This window comes from Saccoglossus kowalevskii, chromosome 3 (assembly GCF_978046115.1).
Source record: "Saccoglossus kowalevskii chromosome 3, keSacKowa6.1, whole genome shotgun sequence".
Taxonomy (NCBI): domain Eukaryota; kingdom Metazoa; phylum Hemichordata; class Enteropneusta; family Harrimaniidae; genus Saccoglossus; species Saccoglossus kowalevskii.
Window position 1 is genome coordinate 10,124,189 of NC_140643.1, and position 24,902 is coordinate 10,149,090.

At 36.9% G+C, this 24,902-nt stretch overlaps 1 protein-coding gene and 1 long non-coding RNA gene across 2 annotated transcripts; both read left to right on the forward strand.

Annotated features, from left to right (window-relative positions):
• The first annotated feature begins 13,854 nt into the window (after positions 1-13,854).
• On the forward strand, positions 13,855-14,295 carry LOC144357870 (uncharacterized). The gene has a single exon (XM_078011894.1). It carries the CDS (start codon positions 13,855-13,857, stop codon positions 14,293-14,295), a length of 441 nt encoding a protein of 146 aa, XP_077868020.1.
• A 4,907-nt stretch (positions 14,296-19,202) lies between these two features.
• Positions 19,203-24,406, forward strand: LOC144357862 (uncharacterized). The gene is made up of 4 exons (XR_013421743.1): positions 19,203-19,271; positions 22,636-22,718; positions 23,576-23,625; positions 24,241-24,406. It is a non-coding gene; the product is annotated as an uncharacterized LOC144357862 (long non-coding RNA).
• Positions 24,407-24,902: the final 496 nt, after the last annotated feature.

Below are 24,902 nucleotides of genomic sequence, written 5' to 3' on the forward strand. Positions count from 1 at the left end.
AGCGGGCTGTCGCATACGACTTATTTACCACTTCCGTGTCACTGAGAATGTTCTAGAACCGTACTGTATCTGGGTGGAATATTCTATATTTTTTAGAAAATGGTTGAATAGATAATAGAACACTGTAGGAGGCAATAGAAGGTAATGGAACATTCTAGAAATTTGTAGTAAGTTCCAGACTCATTATGTATGCTGATGTAATGGTCTATTTATAGACAGTGGGGGTATATATAGGGGAGTTGTTCAGCACTGAGTTCAGTTCGGAGATCTCGTTGAATTGTATTGGAGTTAAGTATCTAGTTATTGGAGTAGTGGAGTTTTACCGCGTTATTGTACTTGATGTTTGCAGAGTATAATAATACCAGTACCAGTTGAAACCTCATCTGTTGGCTCCGTGTTTGTGTTTTATCATCGTCGCCAGGGAAGTCTTTCTGTTACTGTTGCCATTTTGGTATTTGAACCATCACACCTGTACTATACCAATTACGGTAATATTATGTTGCGTGTGACACGGGCCTACCTGCACATACCGATGCACCCAAGGAGTTGCCATCTGCTTCTAATTCGTCCAGCTGGACCAAGTATTCGAACCTTGGGTGCGCTCCCCCTTCAGGTTATGCACAGCTCCCCACATTTCACCAGAATGGATGGAACAGGTGGTGCTGCTGCTTCACTAAACGTCGGTACACATCAATCCATACCTAGACAACCCAAACAAAGGGTTATTAGCTGAGCAAGTAAGGCTAACGATGACCTCGGTTCAAAGGGTAGTTCCCCAAGCTGAACTAGACAGGCGGGTCTTGATCTCGAACCAAGCGAAGGAAGGCCTGCCTTGGTGGTCGTCACTGGCCAACCTCGGACAGGAGGTCCCCTTGGACCCACTCGCCGCAGCTATGACTCTGGTAACAGATGCCTCCCTCCAAGGTTGGACGAACAAGCCCAAGGTATATGGCTCCGCATTGGATTCGAGTCTGCCATATCAACTGGCTTGAACTGAAAGCAGTGTACTTAGCACTACCACACTTTCTACCCGTAGTTCGAAACCACAGAGTCCTGCTCCGCACAGACAACACATCGGTGGTCTCCTACATCAACAAATAGGGGGATGTGTTCCCCATCATTGTCAGTCCTAGCAGAGCAAATTCTTTTTTGGTGCCTGGAATACTATGTGGAGCTAACCGCATGCAACCTTCCAGGGGTGAGGAACAGTCTGACATACGCCCTTTCAAGGCTGCTCCGTCTCCAGAACACATAGTGGCAGATACCCCAGTGGGTAGCCTCCAGGCTGTTTTGGCTGTGGGACAGTTCAAAGATAGACCTGTTTGCCACACCTTGGAACACCAAGCTCTTGACATACTTAACACTCCTGCCAACTCCACGAGTCTGGGCCAGGGACGCCTTGTCCCGGTCCTGCTGTCCCAACCGGACGGCGCACTACCAATGAGCCCAGCGGTGTATCACTTACACGCATAGAGACTTTCAGTAGACTCGCACAGATGAAAGTCTTGTCTAAGCAGGCTGCCAACGTCCTGGCCAGGGCGAACAGGGATTCTACCAATGCTGCTTTGGTTGTGGCGAGCATACACTGATTGGTGGAGTGGAAGGGAGATTGATGCATGCCATCCCTCTATTGGCTAGGTAGCAGACTCCTTCGTCCACCTGTTTGATGAAGTGGGTTTGTCCTACACAGCGATCAATGGCTACAGGTCGGCCTTGTCCCCCACCATTGAGAACACTTTGGGAACAAGACTTGCTGATTGTCCTATTATTAGGAGACTTTTACTGCTTTCCATAATCAGAATCCGAGACCCTGAACAAGGAAACTGCCCAACTAGGATTTGTCGGTTGTGTTGTCTGCTCTAAGCAGACCGCCTTTAGAGCCTCTCCGATCAGCACCACTCAAATTTTTGACATGGAAAACAGTCTACCTATCGCCTCAGGTAGGCGTCGGTCAGAACTGGGATTGTCCTTGGATGAGTGTGCCGTCCTTATAGACAAGCAAGTTGTGCTAAAGACACGAATCAGGTTTCTCGCGAAAAACCAAATCCCAGGACACAATCCTCAGCCGATCTCATCCCCTGGCTGTCAAATATTGTCGGCCTGGAGGATCAGGAGGAATTGCTTCTCTGCCCGGTTTAAGCACTGAGTTGCTACGAAAACCATACTAACAATTCGAGACGGGGTGCCAAGTACATGTTTTTTTGTGTTACGGCCAAGGCAAGCAAGACAGGCCAGTTTCCCCGACTTCCATCACCAGGTGGATTACTGCGACTGTGTTAGAAGTCTATGGTTCCTCAACACAGAACTTGCAGAGACACCAAGTACGAGCACATGAGGTCCGTGCGGTTGCTTGCTCACTAGCACTAGCGTTAGGCTCCTCCCTGGACATTTTACTAAAGGCAGGCTTCTAGAGAACGTCTTTATCAACTACTACTTTAGAAACATCCAATCCATTGAGGAGGGCCTCTTTAGGTTGGGTTCTGTCGTAGTGGGTCAGACTGTGGCTGCTGACCAGCCCAAACGATCACAAGGGTTCCTGCACATAGGCCATGAGTCAGTCTCAGCAATTTTGCAGACAGATTTTTTTACCGTCTGCAATCTATTGAGCTTTCAGGTCTCGCTTCTCGGCCTATGCCCTCATGCAGGACTGTTTTGGTCTTTACTCGAAAGCATCCTACCCCCTAAATTGTCTTTTGGGTCTAGCTTTCTCGGACACACCAAACCCCGTCACCATAGCAGCGTTTTGGCTTTTGCTCCGGGAACGGCACAGGCAAGGTAAGACACCACCCTTTCTTGGGTTTTAACTAGGTGAGAGTTGTGTTTATAGAGAGTATCATCCCGGACTGGGAAAAACTTTTCATCATTTTCTGTTTGCTCGGAAACCCGTCACCTGACTCTGTCTACAGTTCAAAATAGTCATTTTTACTGACTGGAGTCTATGGTGGGTAATTGAACGTAGTGAATTCAGGCAGGGGGTTCTCAGAACCCGCCTATTCACATAGTTCATACCCACCATGGACTCTGGGTCCCCCAACCACTCCACTTTTTCCGTAGCGTTGGCTTAGTCTTTGATGCAGAGAAAGAAAGAATCAGAGTGATGATAGAGGTAAGATGGCGTCGCCACATTACCTCGGTCACGTGGTTCATGACGTATGGGAAAATCTTGGGGTCATGGGGCTTCCCCTGACCTAGATTTATTTCTCCGTCATTGGCAGAATTGCTGAATAATGCCTACATTTCAAAATAGTAATTTTGACTGACCCTCTGCCTAAATTCAGTTGTATACGGGTTATTGACACTAGCCAAGAATCTAGCCAGAAAGTTGATTAGAACTTGCCGATTTTAAATTAGTATGCACTGTTGTCACAAGTTGTTGAACTTTTGCGAGTTATCAATTGTTTGAATTTCATTTTGGGTTGACAAGCTCATGTACATCGTATTCAATGTGAGTTGTTTTTACATGTATTGTTGTAAAATTGGATTTGTGTGTGGTTGCCTACTTTTATTAAAATATTGAATATTAACATCATCATGATAGTTTTTTTTATTTTTTATAAATTTTCTCCAAGCAAACGAAAGTAGTTCCGGGAATTTCTTTGATCATTGGACATCTCTGCTGCTATCGTCATTTCCACATGGCTCACTGGACCGCAAACAATCCCTGGATGTTCTTATTCTAAAGTGTGTGTTTGATTGGCGGACGGATGAAGGCATGTAATAATAAACTCATTCACATGAAAATCCAGATAATAATATATAGCATTGTTTTTACCAGGATATGAATGTGAGGCATCAGTTTTATTTAAAAAAAAATATGAGACAATTACCTTTCTGTGTGGAACTTTAGACAGACATGAAATATTTGTTACCTGTTACAGTGGAGATCGTTCACTCAAAATGTGCGCAATGACCAAGTTATGGGGGGTCAGTAATACATTTTAATTACCAAAAACCAGCAGTTTTTAAGATATACAAAGCATATACCAAGCTTACACACTACACACAATGACACTATACCATCATTGTAAACTTGTATTGCCAGAATATCAACTAATCATTAGGATTTCTACACTTTAAACCATTACTATAGCCCAAAATGTCCCACATTTTATCTTCCTCTCTCTACAGAGTCTGTGATAGTATCACTGATCTGGTTTAATGACCGCTGGAGTTGGGGCCTGCAACCACATTTTACACTGTAGATAAGCTCGTCTGATGTTTGTTGTATTGTTGAGGAACAGACAAGATTATTGAAGTCTAGTTCTTCCTTTGTATTGTGGTACTGTTCCGAAAGATATTCATCAAAATTGGAGCAGCCTGTACTCTTCAATCGTGACACAAAAAGCTTTTCAGCATTACTAATCATCTGTCGTATCAGTTTGTCTGCACCAAAGCCTTTCAGTAGCAATAGATCTATATATGTTTTCAGGCCAGCCAACTTTGGACCCACTTTGCTGGTACTGTCGCAACCACTGAGGGCATGGATGGATGGGAGACATGAAATCATACTGTTGTCCATTTGATCAACTAACATGTGGACTGGTACTGTGTTTTTCTACTGTGTTCTCCCACTACAATCTTCACATGCAACAATTGAAGTTTCCAGGTTTTGTTGAAGTGGAAGATGAGGTTGAGAAATGCGTTGGTGTGTGGCGAGTCAACCAAGACTGACTGAAAACGGTGATTCATTACACAATTATTTATATGAAACATGATCCTTCTTCTTGGTTGCTTGAGAGCTGAGTTATCTTCATTTAATTGCCTGCCAACAGTTCCCCGCATTCATTGACGATTCTTGATATAGATAAAACATAATGTCTATCCTCGTGCACTCACCAGCTGTAGAATAGATGTTGGGACAGACTGTCAGCAAATTCACCAAATGGGTGAAGCCACATTTCTTTACTGGTAGTTTACGTGCAAGGACCATGAGGTCAACAGTGGTCATCTGGGTATCACTCTTGACATTTCTTATCTTCTGTGGAAGTTTACTGACTAATTCTCTGGCCAAAGAAAATTTATCAGGCTTCTTCAATTTGATGCCGTCTTAAGGTAAGGAAGTGAGATATGCTGGTCAAGTTCAAACTTCAGCAGTTCTAACATAATAACTTCGTTCTCTAGCATAGTCAATGTACCTAATAGTTTCTGCAGCATTCTTTTTTGTAGAATTGTATTTCACAAAAACTGTTTTGCGGTTGGATGGGATTGTATCATGAAGGTGCCTATTTTTATCCTGCAATCTTGACAAATTGATAACTGTTTTCTCCAACTTTCAGACATTCTAGTAACCCATCAATACCATCCTGGGGTATTACGGCTCTTGTAGTGATGTTCTAAAGTCTGTTTCCAGAGCCAATGCACATCGCATTTACCTGCTTTGTACAATAAATTTATGCAAAATATAATCCACAAATTATGAAGCGACCTGGACAATTTATTTCAGAAAATTCCCTCATTTCTTAATATGAGTATTTAGCTTTAGCTTATTTCATCTAACAGCTATATTATACTCAATATCTTGGAAATACTTAAACATATTTTTTGTAAGCAATAAAATCTGGATTCTGCTTAATATACTTTGCAACCAAAATAAGGAAATTTGCTAAGCATGTATAAGATTCATCTCCAAGTAATATTTGTTGTGCATCCAGATTTGCATGAAGACCTAGATTTCTACCCCAAAACATATTAAACGTTTCTCCAATGTCCACAACAATTTCACATTGGCAGAATAGGTGTCTCATCATGAAAGGAACAAAGGGTACAACGGTCGGAATCAGCCCTGGGTGGTTTCATCTTATGTAACAAAGTATTTGTGATAAGAATGCCGCTGTCTATTGTTATCAGAAGAGGTAGTTGATACACAGGCTGCCATCTTACTAAATTTGAGATATTTAATAACACTGTGAAAAATGTCTCATAACGAGGGAAAATAAATTTATAGTCCACTATACTTTGACTAACATTCCTAGTTGTTGTTTTTTTAATTTCAAGTGTATTGATACTATGTTTAAATTAAAGGCTCTTCCAATGGGTTTATTAGATTTAAGCTTGAGCCTATGAGGGACACACCCAATCAAGCCAAATCATTTCAATATACAATATTTAGGAACCCCTCTCTCCAAAATATCCTCCCATGACAATAACTGATCGCTGTTACTGTATATTTGTTTGACGTAAAAAAGTCCTGCATTACAAAATTCCTGTATAAAAACAGATTGTCCACCCATCAGAATGTTTTTGTTATTCCATAAAAGTTTATCACAAATTTTAGTGACCTCTGCTGAACCTTTATCTGAAACAAGTTTTGTCCACATATCCAACATGGTCCTAAGACACCCAGGGAGCCTAACTGGCAAACATTTTGAGTCAAAGTTACATTTCAATAAAAAGGTCATGCCACCCATAAGTTTTCTTGTAAAAACTGTTTCGTCACATATCCTTCTCAGCCAATTTATTCTCCGAGCTGCATAAATAGCATGAATATCAGACATTGAAAGCCCCCTTTTTCAAAGCTACCTATAAATGTATTTCTGGCAATCCGGTCCGGACCCCTCCACAGAAATTTAAATAACAATGCATTAATCTCTTTGAGATACTTTGATGGTACATCAATAAGGTTTATGATATATTGAATTCTGGACATTGCCATAGTTTTAATTAGTATCTTCTCTGACAAGGTCAGATAGATCTCTGGATTTCCAAAAGTTGAGACTTTTTTTCATATTTTCTATTACATTGGCTAGATTGAGCTTGAAGGATGCATCCAATTCATGTGAAAAATATACACCAACAATCTTAATTAGCTGAGTTGGCCATCTGACAGGGAGTGGTTTTCACATGTTGTTCTTACATATTCCTAACCCTAATGCTTCACTTTTATCCATATTAATCTTTAGACCTGTTGAAAGCTAAAATTTTTCAATCAAATTTAGTAACTTTCTTGCTGACTCAACATCCTGAACCAGACATGTTAATTCATCCGCAAAAGCCACATATTTCACTTTAGTTTCTGCACATGTGATACCACTAGTTTGCCAGGACATTTATCTGATGCAAATGACTTCAATGCAACATATGCCTTATCCAGGGTAATGAGACCCTCACAGATATCTGATTGCGCTGTTGTTAATTTGGGGATATTAGGATTCTAAAGAAAATCTACACCCACCCCAGAATCGAAGCCTTTAACAGTAGTGAAATACAATTGCTCATGAAATAACCTGATTTCTTTGTTAATTTTGGCTGAATTGCTGATTAATTTATTATTGCTTCCAATAATTTTGAATAATTGTTTTTCTCACCCAACTCGTACTAATTCGAACGCTACCTAATAATATATCCTTCTGTAGCACAATTATATTCGTGTTGCAATGCATCCCTGACACTCTAGTTGAGTTACCTTGCTTTTCTACTACTGAACTTAATTGATACTTGTTTGATCTTGTATTTGATCCAAGCTCATTTCACTTCATCGTCTGTCAGATCACTACGTTCAATTACCCAAGTATTAAATTTATCATTGTTTAACTCGACATATTTAGTATCATGTAACAAACATAAAAAAATGTTTTTGTGACTGTTGTCTCTCCTAATTTTTTTTGTAAGTGCAAATTGCAAGTGCTAGTGCTGAGACATAGTGCATTTTGTCACAGAAGTCATATTCATGTTTGGGACTACATGACAGAGCTGTGTGGCCATCTCCCTATCAAATGGCAATTTAAATGCGTTATCCTGGCGTCAACCAGGCTCGGTTCCCCAAAAGTCGCATTCATTAGTGAATGAATCTCAGCTAGTGGAATTGGCTTTCCCATTGAGTCTGTGGCACACTCACCCAGGGTAGGGGACAACCATGTAACACACTGTTATTTTCCAATATGATGGTCCCCTCTTAGTGTCATTCCAAGATAATTCCAAAATTATTGCTGCATGATCTTAGAATGATTCAATACCTGTACTATGTGTATCTGCTAGTAATGCATCCTACTTTGAATAGTTTCTAGGTGAAAACGTTTCCATTTATATTCTTGCTTATCTACGTTCATCACTCTCCATACATCGATCAAATCGAAAGCCTCAATTGTTTCACATAAGAGTTCAATGGATTTAGTCCAAGGTTTAGGATTCCCACCCCTTCTATCTAATTGGTTGTCTAGAGCAACATTGTGGTAACCACCCCATACAATATCTGCGTCTGGGTCAGAAGCTAACGGCCTAAGCTTTTCAATTATTTTTTAAGAAAGTTCATATGGTTTGTTTAGTCATTGGGTGCACAAGAATTGACAAGTATACGGTGTTCCTCTGCTACATTAGCATAAATAATCAAGTATCTGCCCTCTGGATCCGCACAAACATTCTGTATGTCATAATCACTATTTCTAATTATTGTTAGAACCCCTCTACTGCTGTTAGTCCCATGCAAGAACACTATGTTACCCTTTATCTGTCTATCCCAATATGTTGTATTATTACTACTATGTAGCATTATAATATCTGCTTTGATATTAGCTAGACATCTCAATACCATATTGCTTTTCCTGTAGTTACCAAGTTCCCTCACATTTAGCGACAATATTTTTAAGGTATATATTGATTGCATAATAAATTGTATTTGCTTTGTATTAAGTATAAGCAGGTTTTAAATAGGTTTTGTGATCAAGAATATTTGTATTTTTTAAAAATCACTGGGGTGATTTTAACCTCCATGCTAACAAGAACCCAAACAACTAACAAAAAGACAAGGGAAAAACAACCCTCCCCCAATAGGCATGTCATTGCCATAATAAGGAATAGAAATATCCCCACAGAGGCATGACCAGCAATCCCATAAACATCATAAAATGCTATCCAATCAGAACAATGTCACCATTAACCCCAGACAAAACTTATCGCTTCAGGGTAAACATCTACTTTGCTTTAACCCAGCTTATCAAAAATGTTTTCAAAGCATACTTAATCTTTAATGTTACCTGTCGCATGAACATTAGTTACTCAGTTATATAATTCGCTCTTAGAGGGTCCACTGTCGGCTGTACTGTCCAACTATAAAAAATTTCAGCAAGTTCATTGTAATGCTGTACTTTTGATTTCAACCATGTTAAACGTCTTTCAAACAGCGATTTTAGTCATTCTGTTCTTCATATGGTTTCCCACCAATAAATAGTGTACTATTCTGGAACCTTGTTTTTTTCCCCTCGCTGTAGGCTTTCTCAATAATTGGCAGCATTTCCCGCCTTTTATTGTAATCACCAATCTTCTTTCACGTATATCGCAGATTCACCTAATACTCTTCTGGATTTGAACAGTATGCTCCTTCTAACGATATAAACATTTGGCTATGACAGGACGAGGTCTTCCTTGCTTGTCGATTTTACGCGGTCATGCCGGAACCCAGCGGGCATTTCCCACGGCATATGTATCTAGTCAAAATTTATCTTGAACTATTTCTCTGATCTTTTTCAATTCTTTGCCTTCCCCGTCTACCTGAATACCATAAAACCTTAGATTGTACCCATGCGAATACCGCTACATTTTGATATTATCGTTTTCAATCTTTCCGTTCTCACTGGCAGATGTTTCACTTCTGCTTCAGGTCGTCCATCTTTCGGGTAATTTCATGAATCCCCGTTACATTTGATGTCACCGACTGTTCTAAGTCTCTCTGTTTCTGTTCAATACATTCTATTCTCTGGACCAACTTAGCCACATCTTTGAATCCTTCAACTACAGTATGTACATCTTTAAAACCCTCGGTCACGATTTTTGATTTTCAATAGGTCGAACGTCCTTTGTCACTGCGTCATCGCTCGATTCGTTTCCTTTGCTATGTTGGTTTCCTGTAATCTTCTTTTGGTCTCCAGCTTTCTTATCTTTATCTGTTTTCTTTCCAGCACCAGGCATTCTTGTTCTTGGTATATTTAAAGTACCCCGCACTACTTTACATCTGTGAGAGAATATTTCTATCTTATAAATTTGCAAATATCCGGGAGCTAACAACAGACTACCAAAGCTACACGAATAACATCACGTGACCCCATCGATTAAACGCTTAGTTACTTAGTTCACTGTCATCTCTGTCTCCTAAGTTACACCATTCTAGCAGTCTTCCTCATGCTTTAGGAGAAATTTATCGCTACATGCACAGCATGTCTGCTGACAATGGTGACATATGTGAGCATTTATTTTCAATAAATAAGCTGCATATAGTCGATAATAAGTGCTGTGTCTATTATAGATGCATACCGTAGACGATATAAAAAAGTGTCCTGTATATGAGCACTTATATGACCGGGTGTTTTAGGTTGAAACATTGCATGTGTTTTTGTTTTAAGAGGTGCTTCAAAATAAAACAGTTCGGAAGAAAAGTGTTTAGTTACTCTTATAAATTTGTGTACATGTCGTATACATAAACACTTATAAAACATGCATAGTCCGGTGTTTTACCTTGAAACAATGCATGCGTGTTTGTTTTCCGGAGTGCCACAAAATAAAACAGTTTGAAAGACAAGTGTTTTAGTTACTCATACGAACTTTTGTACATTTCATATATATAAACACTCATGAAACTATGCATTTGTGTTTGTATTAGAAAATGCTTCAAAATAAAACAATTTAGAGAGGTGTTTTAGTTAATCTAATAAACATAATTATGTCTTATACATTAATTTATAGTCTGGTGTTTTGGGTTGACACATCGTTGGCGATTTTGTTTTCTGAAGTGTTTTAAATATTTTTCAAGAAAAATGTTTAAATCACATGTGCCAGTGCTCAGATGCGATTGGAACTACAACTACCGTTCACCAAGTGCAGAGTATCACAATACACCGCGTGTCTCGATTTCTAATTGTACCTTTGGTTGGTAAGACCATATAGGTTGGTAAGACAATATAAGCGTAAATACAATTAATTCTTCCACAATTATTACCCATCTCATTATTGTCTAATTGGCGTATATACTATAATGTTTACTTAGGAGTCTCCGGACTTTTCACTCAATTTTATTAATACAGCTTACATAAAGTTGTATGAAATTGTCCATAAATGTCCCTACATTTCAATGACACATTTATGTCTCCGTAAAACCGTCAGTGTTTTATTTTGAAAAAGTGTATTTTTGTGTGTTTACACTGTGCTTAATTTTCATCAAAAAGTGTTTTTATATCTCCCCCCCGAAATACTAAAACACTACTGTTTTGATAGAAAATACAAGTGTTTTATTATATAATAAATTAAAACAGTGTTACGGCCAAATCAACATTTTATGTATTTAATTGCTCTTATATTTTTTTGTATTTACTGCATGCTATGCTATATATTATTTACTGTAAACTTGGATAAAGCCATGTGGCGAATAGCGCCATCCAGAGTTATTGGTGAAAGTTATTCATAGTGTCTTATCTGAGATTAAAAACGGATGGGTTGGCAGTGTGACTCAACCAACTGTACAGTACGGATGTACGCTTTTGATAATGATTCACATGTGTTCTTTTCGCGGTTTAATTTTAGTGCCATTATATCGTACACTGTTTACTGTGTCATTACATTGATTTTAAGTATCAACTTCACTATAGCCAGAACAACCACGACTTCAGTATAGATTCAAATAAGTTTGACTATACTTCTTCATTTAGTTTACATAGTTTTATTTTAGGAAACTTTGTTGGTTTCAAGTACAACCATTGTTAGTGTACTAGTTGCACTGTCTATTTCTCAGAGCTATTTATAGAACTTAAACTTGTCCATGCATGCATATAGATATTAGGTTACTTGGAAAAGTCATTCCAAGCATATTACAATTATACAGTGTCTTTGTTAAAGACAGGCTGAGCATTATAAGCCATGAAGTACTATGTGTATTTTTAGATATTTTTCACTGTGTGTACATCACTAGAAATGTGTTTTCTTTATTTCATCATTGTATATGTATTTATTATTTGGTTTGTGTTACATTTCAGTTAATTGTCATTCTACATTCGCTATATGGAATAAAGAATCATGATTCAGAAAACAGACTTTTGTTCAATTAGTGTGGAAGAACGCATTGGCGAGAGCGAATGCAGTACAGCCAGGAGAATACCAGTATCCAGAAAACATAAAACAGCTAGTCAAGAAGCTGCCCTCGACCTTTCATGATAAGTGGAGTACCAAGGTACAAGGAATCAGAGATAATAATGGAATAGTTGCATTCAGACATCTAGTTAGCTTTGTAAAGAAAGAAGCCAAGTAAGCAAATGACCCAATGTATGGAAAGGAGGCAATGAGTGTTGAACAGAATAAGAGTGTCCAGAAAACCACCAAACAACAACGCTATCGCTCCTATAACAAGGGTGGCACCTATGCTACAACCACAAAAGGAGAAAGAAGAGAATAACATAGCACAGACCCCAGTAGAACAAAATATACCGTGGAATAAGCCGCAGACTAAGGCACTAGAAAAGCCTTGTATATATTGCAAGGACCCCTCCATACTGTGGAGACTTGTAAATCGTTTACTTCATTTTCACATGTGGACAAAATTAAGTTCCTAAAAGGCATGGGTGTTTGTTTTGAGTGTTTGAAATCTGGTCATCTAAGAAAGGTGTGTCGACAGACAGTAACATGTTCTGTATGCAATTCAGCATGATGACCAATTCAGTCAAAGAACGGACCTGAAAGTTAATCCACCTTATCATCAAAATGTGAGTGCTTGTGCACAGAGTCATATGGGGACGGGCGATATTCAATGTACCATGGCAATTATTCCAGTCATGGTTAAGGCTAAGAATAGTAACAGTGACAGGGCTATTGCAACATATGACTTTTTGGATCCTTGTAGTAGCATTTCATTTTGCACGGAAAGTTTAGTTAGGCAGCTAGGATTGAGTGGTAGAAAGGTAAAGATCATACTAGACACGATGGGTGCACCTCACACTATGACCACTTATATTGTGAACGGTCTAGAAGTCTGTGATCTACAATGCAAAGAAGTAGTAGATCTTCCAAAGATATACACTAAAGGCAAAATGCCTGTATCACATCATTATGTTCCCATTCAAAAAGACATATCACAATGGCCACAACTGCAAGATGTTGTTTTACCAGAAATTGATGCAGATGTTAGGATATTGATAGGTAATGCAGTGGCAGATGCCTACGCACCTATAAAAACAGTGACAGAAGTCCACATGCGACTAAAACACGTCTTGAATGGGTGATATGAAACATGGTTCGTGAAATTAAATCAGACAAAATGCAAGATACATTTTCGGTTAACAGAGCTGAAGTTCTTGCTATAAAAGAAATGGAAGAACTCAATCATAGAAGAGCTCCACCAATCTTGATTTCCCTGAGAGTTCAATTGATGATAATAAAAGATGATAAGAAATTCATTGAGAAGGTAGAAAACTCCCTCAAACATGTCAATGGCCATTACCAAATTGCCTCACCATTCCGTAATGATGATGTGAAGTTACCCAATAAACAACATCTTGCTATGCAGAGATTCAAATTTCTTGAACGTAAAATGAAAAGAAATTAGAAATGTCATGCAGATTACACATCTTTTATGAGTGACATCAGGTTATGCAGAAAATGCTGAAACACTGAACAGAGATGATGGAAAGGTATGGTATATACCCCACCATGTATTTTTTTTACTTCTCAGGAATATCAGGAAATATCCTTGAGTAAGTTATTATTATCTGGGCCAGACTTAACAAACAAGCTTGTGGGTGTGCTACTTAGATTCAGACAAGAAGCAGTAGCCTTGATGGCAGATATTGAGGCTATGTTCCATCAGGTGAGAGTATTAGACGAAGACTGTGATTTTACTGGTGGCCAGATGGAAATCTTGACACGGAACCAGAAATCTACAAGATGGTGGTTCATTTATTTGGAGCATTCTCTTCACCAAGCTACTCAAATTCTGCATTACGTAAAACGGCGGAAGATCATAAACACATGTTTGATCCCACAATTGCTGATACAGTTATACGTAATTTCTATATTGACGACTGTCTGAATTCTGCAGACACTGTGACTGCAATCATGTTAGCCAAGGGTCTAATACATATATGTCGGAACGGTGGGTTTCACCTTACAAAATGGGTAAGCAACAATCATGCTGTTCTAGACTCAATTCAATTGGAACAGCGAGCTAAGGAGATTAAATGTCTAAATTTGGATTATTACAAACATCCAATTGAGCGTGCCCTAGGTGTATATTGGTCAATTGAATGTGATACACTGGGATTCAAGATTGTCATACAGACAGACAGACAGACCACCCACAAGAAGGGGAATTCTTTCTATCGTTAGTTCAGTTTATGATTCCCTGGACTTGAATGGGACCAGCAAATGTGACTAGCAGATCTACAAAAATGCAAACATGGTTAATCGATCTTCCATGTCCAGTGAACATTTTTGAGAAGTGAGAATGTAAGCCGATATCAGATCCATAATTTGATGCCAATGAGAATGGATATAGTACTGCTTCGTATCTCCGCGTCATTAATGATGATGGGAAGATTCATTGTTCCCCTCATACTAGGGAAATCACGGGTTGCACCCTTAAAGAAGATAACCATCCCTCATATGGAGCCCACTGCTTTAATAAGATGATACAACATGAACTGGATTACAAGATCAATGATTCATTTTTCTGGACAGACAGTAAATCAGTCTTTAGATACTGTGCAAATGAGTCAACTAGATTTCACACCTATGTTGCTAATCGTGTGGCAGTTATTCAGGAAGGATCCAAAATGCAACAATGGAAGTTTGTTGACACAAAATGCAATCTTATTGTTCTAATCAGACGTTCCCAGATGCCTCCGAAATGCAAACCAGCTGGAGGGTTGAACGTCCATGTTACATTGTCTTGACGTAATGCCCCGCTTATTTTCACTTGATTTCATTTTGCAATCTCTTCTTGAAGTTCTCTTTTAGCCCATACAAAGTTTGTACCATTATCTGACCTTATCACTTTGACTGGAGTCTGTATCAAGAAAGTGCGTCCCCTCAAGATGTATTGCATCGGTTGTCAAGCATGTAAAACAATTCCATACCTCTTGACCTACTGCGTCCTCGTTTGACATCTATTGGTCAAAAGTAATCTACACCAGTATGATTGAATGGGGCTTCACCTGGGGTTAAGTGTAAATGACTTCACTATAGCCAGAACAACCAAGACTTCAGTATAGATTTAAATAAATTTGACTATAGTTATTCATTTAGTTTACATAGTTTTATTTTAGGAAACTTTGTTGGTTTCAAGTACAACCATTGTTAGTGTACTAGTTGCACTGTCTATTTCTCAGAGCTATTTATAGAACTTAAACTTGTCCATGCATGCACATAGTTATTAGGTTATTTGGAACAGTAATTGGTTTGTGTTACATTTTAGTTAATCGTCATTCTACATTCTCTATATAGAATATATAATCGTGATTCAGAAAACAGAACGCATTGGTGAGAGGATCACTTCCTGGTGTTATCAATAAATGGTGGCAAACTTATTCACGGTGTCAGCCATTAATTAGGCGATTTACGGGGCCTCAGAACTCGGAATTTGCTTGTGTATTACAAACGATGTTTTTTTAACGAAAACCATGAAAATACTTCCAAGATTTACAGTGTACTATATTCTATATTCTATATTTTAAATATTGGTTACATTATCATATTTGTTGACTATTGTCGGTCACGCCTGTGTGTGGCTTGTGTATGCCAGAGAACGTTGCATACGTATGGCGGAGACCATGGCATATATACGACAGAGTGCGCGACAGGATTGTAAAAAAGTTGCTGAAAGTGCCTAAATTCCTGTAAGGAATAAAACCTTCCTTGTTATTATTCCATTTATTCACTGAACTTATCGACTCATATTGAACAGTTAAGTGCAATAAAAAAACATACAACAGTAAAAAAAGCCATACCAAATTACTATACATGAGATACGAGATATTTTTTATTTGAAATTTGATTGTATTTTGTGCAAAAAAACGTGTAATTCATGTATTCAGTGTCACAACACAGAAAATGTGGTCACAAACTAAACTGAATTAATTTTTCTTTGCATGCTATTCATGTATATGTAGACTACGTGTATTGTTATTTTCAAATAGCAAAGAAAATGTTCTTCCATCCATCTGTAAAAGTATCATTAAACGGTGGCGATGGATCGAATGATTGTATATTGTGTGTCACTGAAATCAACAACGCATTGTCGATGGGTCGGTGATTTGGATTGAATAGAATGAATGGTCAATGTGCCGGTGGCGTTTTGATACTCAGTGCAGAAACAAAATAACACTGATTAATGTGTCGATCAATTCCATGGCAAGCTAAGGAAGATCGGACGAATACTGGGGCAAATGTGCAGTGAGGCGAAACTGTAGGGCGAACTGACTTATCACCGTAATAAATTATGACTGCGAGTGGGGGGGGGGGGCTGATAGCCGAACAACATCGGATACTAGAAAAAATCTTCACTACACATTGTTTCATGATCATTACCGACCTTGGTGTGGTGTGTAGTGCGTAATTTCACCGGGTATTCGGGTTGGTGCTGTTAACGTCCGCGTTTAAAATTGAAATGTTGCAGGGTTTAGCGATACATCCGGGGATGGGAACGATACTAAGCATAAATGTCGTTGTACCTAACAAACTATTATTTCTTGTAGTTCATGTGTATGACTGACAGGTGTGCATTGTTGTTTTTATTTATATATGCAAATAATATCATTAAACTATATTGGAGCCCTGTAACCTGAGCGGTACAATAATTTGTGTTATTGTACTTTGTTTGACCTTTGATTTCTCCACCCGATCAATGAAAACACAAAGCAAATAATCGCGGAGCATATATGTCTCAACTTACTATGTAGGAAAAGCCCAATTCAGGTATTTTGTTAAAAAGAAAGTCGGCTAAAATATCGCTTTCGTGTTCAGAACTACTTTGCCGCCAGGCGCTGTCAGTAACGTATTCGAAATTTGCATAATCAAACGCACCACACGAGCACACTACAATGATACAAATTCTCACTCGAACAGACCACCACACCGCTCTCTTATGAATTCTATAAAAACTATCTAGCAAATACATTTGTGCTGTCACGTTATAAATGTGGCCCAAAACAATCGAATATTTATAAGACAGCCAAAGTTTGTCAACTTTTCGCAGATATGCAAAACGTCAGTCATCGTTTCACATTTTAGCTGGTAGACAAGATGGATCATGCAAATCATGAAATAAAAATAAACATAAACCAGGCAGCATGTATTCACTTCACCATATTGAAACTCAGTCTGTTGAAGCCCATAAAACAGATATTTTGATAATATTTGTTATATTATATCTATTTATTTCCACGGACAAGTCCTTCTCTAGAATTGTGAAAGATGTAAAAATCGACATTAAACCAAACAAGAATATTAAATAGGATTCACCTAGGAAATGCTTTTTGAACAATTTATTTATTTACTGCAAATTATGTCTTTCATAAATTAAAATTAAGCCAAACCACCAAAAACAAGACTACACAATTCTTTCAGTGCATTATACATTTCCCCCAATATTCAATATTCAGGAAACACACCCAGGTCCAATAAACTATCTACTACCAGCTTAATAACACTGTAACACTATGCCAAATTTGTTATTCATCATCACGATTATTTATCAAATCATGTTGCTGTTCTTGTTGATACGAGATATTCCTAATTTGAAATTTGATTGTATTTTGTGCAAAAAAACGTGTAAATTCATGTATTCAGTGTCACAACACAGAAAATGTGGTCACAAACTACACTGAATTAATTTTTCTTTGCATGCTATTCATGTATATGTAGACTACGTGTATTTTTATCTTCAAATAGCAAAGAAAATGTTCTTCCAGACAGCTGTAAAAGTATCATTAAACGGTGGCGATGAATTGAATGACTGTATATTGTGTATCACTGAAATCAACAACACAAATTCTCACTCGAACGGACCACTACACCGCTCTCTTATGCATTTATGAATTCTAGAAAAAAATATCTAGCAAATATATTTGTGGTGTCACGTTATAAATGTGGCCCAAAACAGTCGAACCATTATAAGTCAGCCAAAGTTTGTCAACCCTTTGCAGATATGCAAAACGTCTGTCATCGTTTCACATTTCAGCTGGTAGACATGATGGATAATGCAAATCATGAAATAAAAAATAAACATAACCAGGCAGCATGTATTCATTTCACCATATTGAAACGCAGTTTGTTGAAGCCCAGCAAAATGCTTTGATCAATCAACCTTTACGTGTTGAATATACGACTAAGTTGTGGTTCAGTCACGTGGTTTTCCGTCATCTTTAATTATTGTTTTAATTGATCAATTGATACTTCTAAAACGGTTTTCTCAACGCAATATTGGAGCCATGTAAACTGAGCGGTACAATAATGTTTGTTATTGTACTTTGTTTGACCTTAGATTTCTATGAAAACACAAAGCAAAACATCGCAGAGCATATATGTCTCAACTTACTATGTACGAAAATCGCAATTTATGTATTGTTAAAAAGAAAGTTGGCTAAAATTTCGCTTTTGTGTTCAGAACTAGTTTGCCACCAGGCGCTGTCAGTGACGTACTTGAAATTTGCATAATCAAACGCACTACGCGAGTACACTCCAATGATCATATGCAAAATTCTCACTCGTACGGACCATCTCACAGTTTTCTTATGCATTCATAAATTCTATAAAAAGTATCTAGCAAATATATTTGTGCTGTCACGTTAGAAAATAATATAACATGCAGTAATGACCATAAAATCAACGACCTGCATACTGCTGCCTTGACGACGGAACTCGTTAATAACCATTGCCGGCATTTTATTGTATATACTAGTAAATCATCGAAGTTCGGAAATACTTAGTTGCCACACCGTGTACATAGCTAGCGCTGATAACCTGAATATTTTGAATTTCTAATGAGAATTTGTTGACGTCGTATTGAGATAATGCTTCTATTTACTTCATCAAAGTAATTTTAATACTCATCGTGTATCGTACATACATGTAGATTTCAATGAATTATTCGTTTAGATCCGATGGTTCATACAATCGAACCATTGTAAACCAGCCAAAGTTTGTCAACCCTTCGAATACATGCAAAACGTCTGACCCCGGATCACATTTTAGCTGTGAGATCTTATGGTTTATGCAAATCATAAAATAAAAAGTATACATAACCAGGCTGCATGTATTCATTTCACCATATTGAAACTCTCTTGAAGCCCATAAAACAGACTACGGTAAGTTAAATTTTTTACATCATTCCACCTGTTGATTGTTGTGAAACAATATTATGATAATATTTTTTATATTATATCTATTTATATCTATGAACAAGTCCTTCTCTAGAATTGTGATAGATGTAAAAATCGACATGAAACCAAACGAGAATACTAATTAGTATTTAGACTCGGAGTTATGTCTTTCATAAATTAAAATAAGTCGACAATTCTTTCAGTGAATTTTTGGATTTATCTAGATTTAATTTATATCGAAATGTTGACAGAATCTGTAAAGTTGTTTCATTTTTTCTTTTAATTTAATTGGTGAGTCAACCATGTCTGCTACATCATCGGCATGCTAATGAATGGATTGCCTTCTTTACATACATTCCATCATTTGGATTACAAAATCACAACAGAAAATATGAAAGGATTTAACATACAAACTTGTCTGGTTCCTACATTACAGAAACAATAGTTCGTAAGGCCTTCTCTACAGCATAGCCAAGATTCAACATTGGAATACATTAAGCAATACTCTTGACTTTTTTCCATTCAGTACTGATGTTATCAACTGTATTATAACACTTACGGAAACCCGTTTGTGCCTCTACAATAATGTTTTAATCCGCAACCTATCATAATATGTGTTTGTCTTTACTAATAAACAGTAACAAATACCTCTATAAATGTTGAAGTTCAATCTGGAACTTTGTTTAAAAGACATTGTAAATTTTACATTTTCCCAATATTCAATAATTAAGAGACACAACCGAGTTCAAAATACCGTTGAACAGTTTGCATAAGTAAGGAGCAAGGTTATTAAATGAATGCTTTAAAACTCAAAGTTCTGAAGATTTGTTATGGGAATAGCACTGTACGACACTGGTAGTGCTTCTTGTCCCATTTTTGATTAATGAACCATACAACAACGGCTCCCTAAGAAATTGTCATTAACGAACATGCAGGAGGGAGTGCTCACAAAAATGTTAACGGACGTTTCATGTTTTTTTTTATTCAGTGTGTGTTTGTATATGCGTCATTTGTAAATAGAAACACTTTCAGTTGTATCGTCTTTTAGTAACCAGCAAATACACTAATTTATATTACTTAGATATTGCCTAAACTAAACAAGTAAGCTAGACTTCTCGACTATGATTTTGTGTGGGTAGGGTCATGTCAATGGTGCCCTAAAGATTAGACATTTCGGGAGATATTAAATGCAAATTAGTTTGCTCTTCTTTTTTGGGTGAGTCAAACCAGTTCCATGAAAATATTGTTGGAATGTAAGTATTTGGCAGTGTCCGAAGTACAATGTAACTTGTGGTTTCTTAACAGAGTTGTCTGTAAATCAATAATATTCAAAAATTTCCTTCATTTAATGGCATTTTAATAAATATACTTTTCACAATTCTGCCCCTATTTTTGTTTATCGTGAATATTTAGGACATTGTACCTGTACTTAAATTATTAGGTGTACATCTGAACGACCGTTTACAAGAAAATTTGAAACTTGTTTGCATATTTTACTATCACTATGTTTCAATATTGTTTTTCTTCATTTGTTTGTTGTCCCTTCCTATACATTCGAAACGTCGTCATCGTTTCACATTTTAACTGGTGGGTCTGATGGATTATAAAATCATGCCCTTCTCTGGAATTGTTTTAGATGTAAAAATCGACATGAAATTAAACTATTTAGTATTTAGACTAGGAAATGTATTTTTCAACAATTTAATTATTTATTGCAAATTATGTCTTTCATAAAGTAAAATAAGTCGACAATTGTTTCAGTGCATTTTTGAATTTATCAAGATTTTCTTTTATATCCAAATAGTGACATAATCTGTTGATTCAGATTTCCCTTTAATTTAATGGTGAGTCAACCATGTCTGCTACATCATCGGCATGCTACTGGATGGATTGCCTTCTTTACATACATTCCATCATTTGTATCACAGTTCATATAAATCTCAACAGAAAATAAGAAAGGATTTAACATGCAAACTTGTCTGGTTCCTACATTACAGCAACAATAGTCCGTAAGGCCTTCTCCACAGCATAGCCAAGATTCGACATACTCATAACTCTTTTCCATGTGATATTGACGTTATCTAATGTATTATACTCCCTAACGTAAACCAAAACACGCTTGTGCCTCTACAAAAATGTAGTAATCTTCAACTCATTAAACTGTTGTTTTGTCTTTACCTTACACAGAAATAAATAGCTTTATAATTTTTAACATCCTGAAACTTTGTTTTGGAAAACATTTTTTCCAATATTCAATACATCCACGTCCAATATACCGTTGAACGTTTTGTACAAGTAGAAAGCACGGATATTGAATTAATGCTTATAAAGGTTCAGAAGATTTATTCAATTACCTTGTAACACTATGCCAACTTTTTGATTCATCATCACGAATATTTATCAAATCATGTTGCTATTCGAGTTGTTGCATTTTTAAGGTTTAACGCACGCAGACACTTATATCTGTTTGAAAATTAAAAATGATTTGCGACATTGGTGAGATGAAGTTTTCTCATGGATTTTCAATTCTATCTTTCTATCGATTTCTTGATATATACTGAACTAACGACATTGTTTTAAGTACAATAAGCAATTTATTTATGACTTTTTCTGCAATATTGGCTTTCTAAAGATACCATGAAAAAAAACGAAAAATTTGCGTTTACAGGAAATGGCCAACAAAAATCAATACTCTACAAAGTGTTCAGTATATATGAACAATAAAGTCCTCACCCCCTGATTGTTCTTCTGATAGATGACGGTTTCGTTCCTAATCCTGGTCTAGCCTAAGCCTATGTCTAGTACTTAATATATTAATGCTGGTCAATATAATAACATTGAATGGGTTTAGTGGATGGATTACGATAAATCGCACATTACAATACGACATATTAAACTTTGTCATAATAGGATAAAAATAGTTAAATCTGACTATAACTGGTTATATTTTAGCAGTATTATACCACAATTTCTTTCTGCTGATTCCAACTACCAGGAGTCAACGCTAGTATTTCAACCCTTCTCACGAAATAAATGGGCATTGCCAGATAAAATAAAGACAAAATACATAATTAAAAACGTTGGTAGGTGCGTGAAAATTTATGCATGTTTCTCCCCTGTAATTACACTAAATTCTACGCAGAAGTTGCCACTACTTGTTGACAAAATTCACCCCAAAGGCAATTTTAACTGATCGGTTTGATTCCGAATTCCTTGTGGCAGGAAACTCATCTGTCTGCAGTGGCCAATTCCGTGTTAATGTTTATGTCTGTAATAACATTAGTGTCGAAGTTATTATGTTATAAATTAGTAAAAGTAATTACAATCATATTGTCATATTGTATTTTAGATACGCTCAACATGAATGGAATGATTCTAATTGTAATTCTGTCTCTTGGGAGTCTTGCTCTGCTGAACCCATCTTGTGCTAAGGTAAGTATTGTACAAAAGGGCTTGGAAAAAGCTATTGTAGGACGACCATGATGATGTAAAAATTGTGACATAAACAATTACATATAAAAATCAGTATCGATTTAAATTCACTGTCATAATTATTCCTTGACCTATATAATTTTGTTATTGGCGTATTGTCTCTTATTTTGAATGGGCACTATGACTGACGTCACCAAAGATTCTAGAGTACATTACATTTACATTTCAGTTTTTAACAGCATAAACTAACATTAAGATATATTCTACACTGTCTCGTATTTCCATTCAACCACCAATGATGATGGAACAGTAAAAGTCTGTTCTAAAATCAAATTACTTCAGCATTAAACTACTATTCGGAACAGATACGGTGCAAGAGGAAGGGATATTTGATATATCTATAGATCCCTAGCTCATTGAGCGTGATTACCATCGTGCACGGGCGGAGCCTAATTAATCAGTTAGGTTTTGAAGTTTGTGTTTAGTCAGCGTGTATTCTTATATTCAGTAAACTATGATTCAATTACGATACAGCATGAGGTCTGAGTACATGTCATGTTGTAAACTGAGTGTTTGTCTCATTTCGTCTCATATATTAGAATCCCAATGAAAGCAACTACACATTTACAATTATGAATAAAACAAATTCATAATTACATATAATTTATACACACTAGATGGTGGTTCAGAATTTAATCATTGAAATAAACCATTACATTCCAAATGTACACAGTGTGTCCTGTTTATCAACTCCAGAATATACAATTTGTCAACTTAGTTTGTCAATTACCAATTTTATAACATATTTTCAGTTTACGTGATATTACATGCAACTATTTGTCATTGTTCATTTACAGCCACATGGAAAACTGGATGGTTTTAGAACTTTTGACAGAGTTTTGAGAAGGTAATATCAACTTGTTATAACAACAAATTTAGAGAAAAAAACCTCATGAAGAACAAACATGCAAATATTGAAAAGGGAAACTTGAGATTTGGGTTATGGCCAACAAATTACTGTTTTCAATAACAGTTATGCAAATGACATGCAGAACAAGATTCAAATGCAAAAATAACAATTTACAAAATCGACTATGATAACCAAACCACGTTGGGTGGGAACATGATTTTCGCTGAGTAGAATGTGCTAGTACACGCTTAGCTGGATAATACATGTCAAATGAAAAAAAATCAGATAAAAAGCAATTGGTTGAAAAAAATAATTTCTGAAACGAGAAGTCTAAATTTTCCATGTGGATATGATGATTATATGCACATTCAAAATTGTTTTCAAATTTAACATTACAAATTCAAATTTACTCAATATTTCAATAAATCAAACAATATTTTAGCTGGAGTAGAGTGAAATAGAATGGAATATTAATCCAACAACTACATTCGTTGTGTATTTGATTATGAATAATAGCATTCTTATAATACTCGTATAATCCTGTTATTCTTGGTGATTGTGCTGTAATTTGTACGATAACAGTTGATATGATTATATTCGTTCTTGTTGCAGTGATTGGGCGGATACATTGGATCCACAGAAGCGCCTTTGTTGTGATAGACCTCCCTATCAGTGTATCTGCTGCGAATTTGGTGAAGGTTGCCAATAACTGAGATATACTTCATACTAATGATGAAATAAATGACACATTGTATGTGATACGATAACCAAAGAATAAGTTTCATTTTTAAATTATTATCTGCCACAGTGTGTACAGTGTGTGTGTGTGTGCTAGTTTGAGTAAGCATATCAGTGATGCAACATAGCTGTAGTGAAGCCATTTCAATTTTTAATAATAGTTTTCAATTCAAGTTATTTAATGATGAAGAACAAGTTTGTGGAAAATTGTAAAAGGGGACGTCATTGTTTACAGAAATGAAAACAATTTGCATCAATTTTAAATTTTTAGTTTGTTGATTGTTGTCGGCAATGCGCACCGCCTCTCCCGGCGTTATCCTGTCACCTACACCTGCCCTGGCATCTCTGTGATGCACGCCGCCTATTCTGACACTCCTGTACCGCCACACCCGCTCCAGGCATTTCCATGGTGCGCACAACCTATTACAAAATCCTGTCACCTACACCCACCCGGCATCTCTGCGGTGCAAACCGCGTCTACCAACTCCCCTGTACCGCTTATAACACAATCCCTGTCATTTGCGATTGTTTGTCGC

What these genes read in the sequence shown, in the direction of transcription:
- LOC144357870 (XM_078011894.1), top strand. Translation starts at nt 13,855, where the DNA reads ATGGTGGTTCATTTATTTGGAGCATTCTCTTCACCAAGCTACTCAAAT.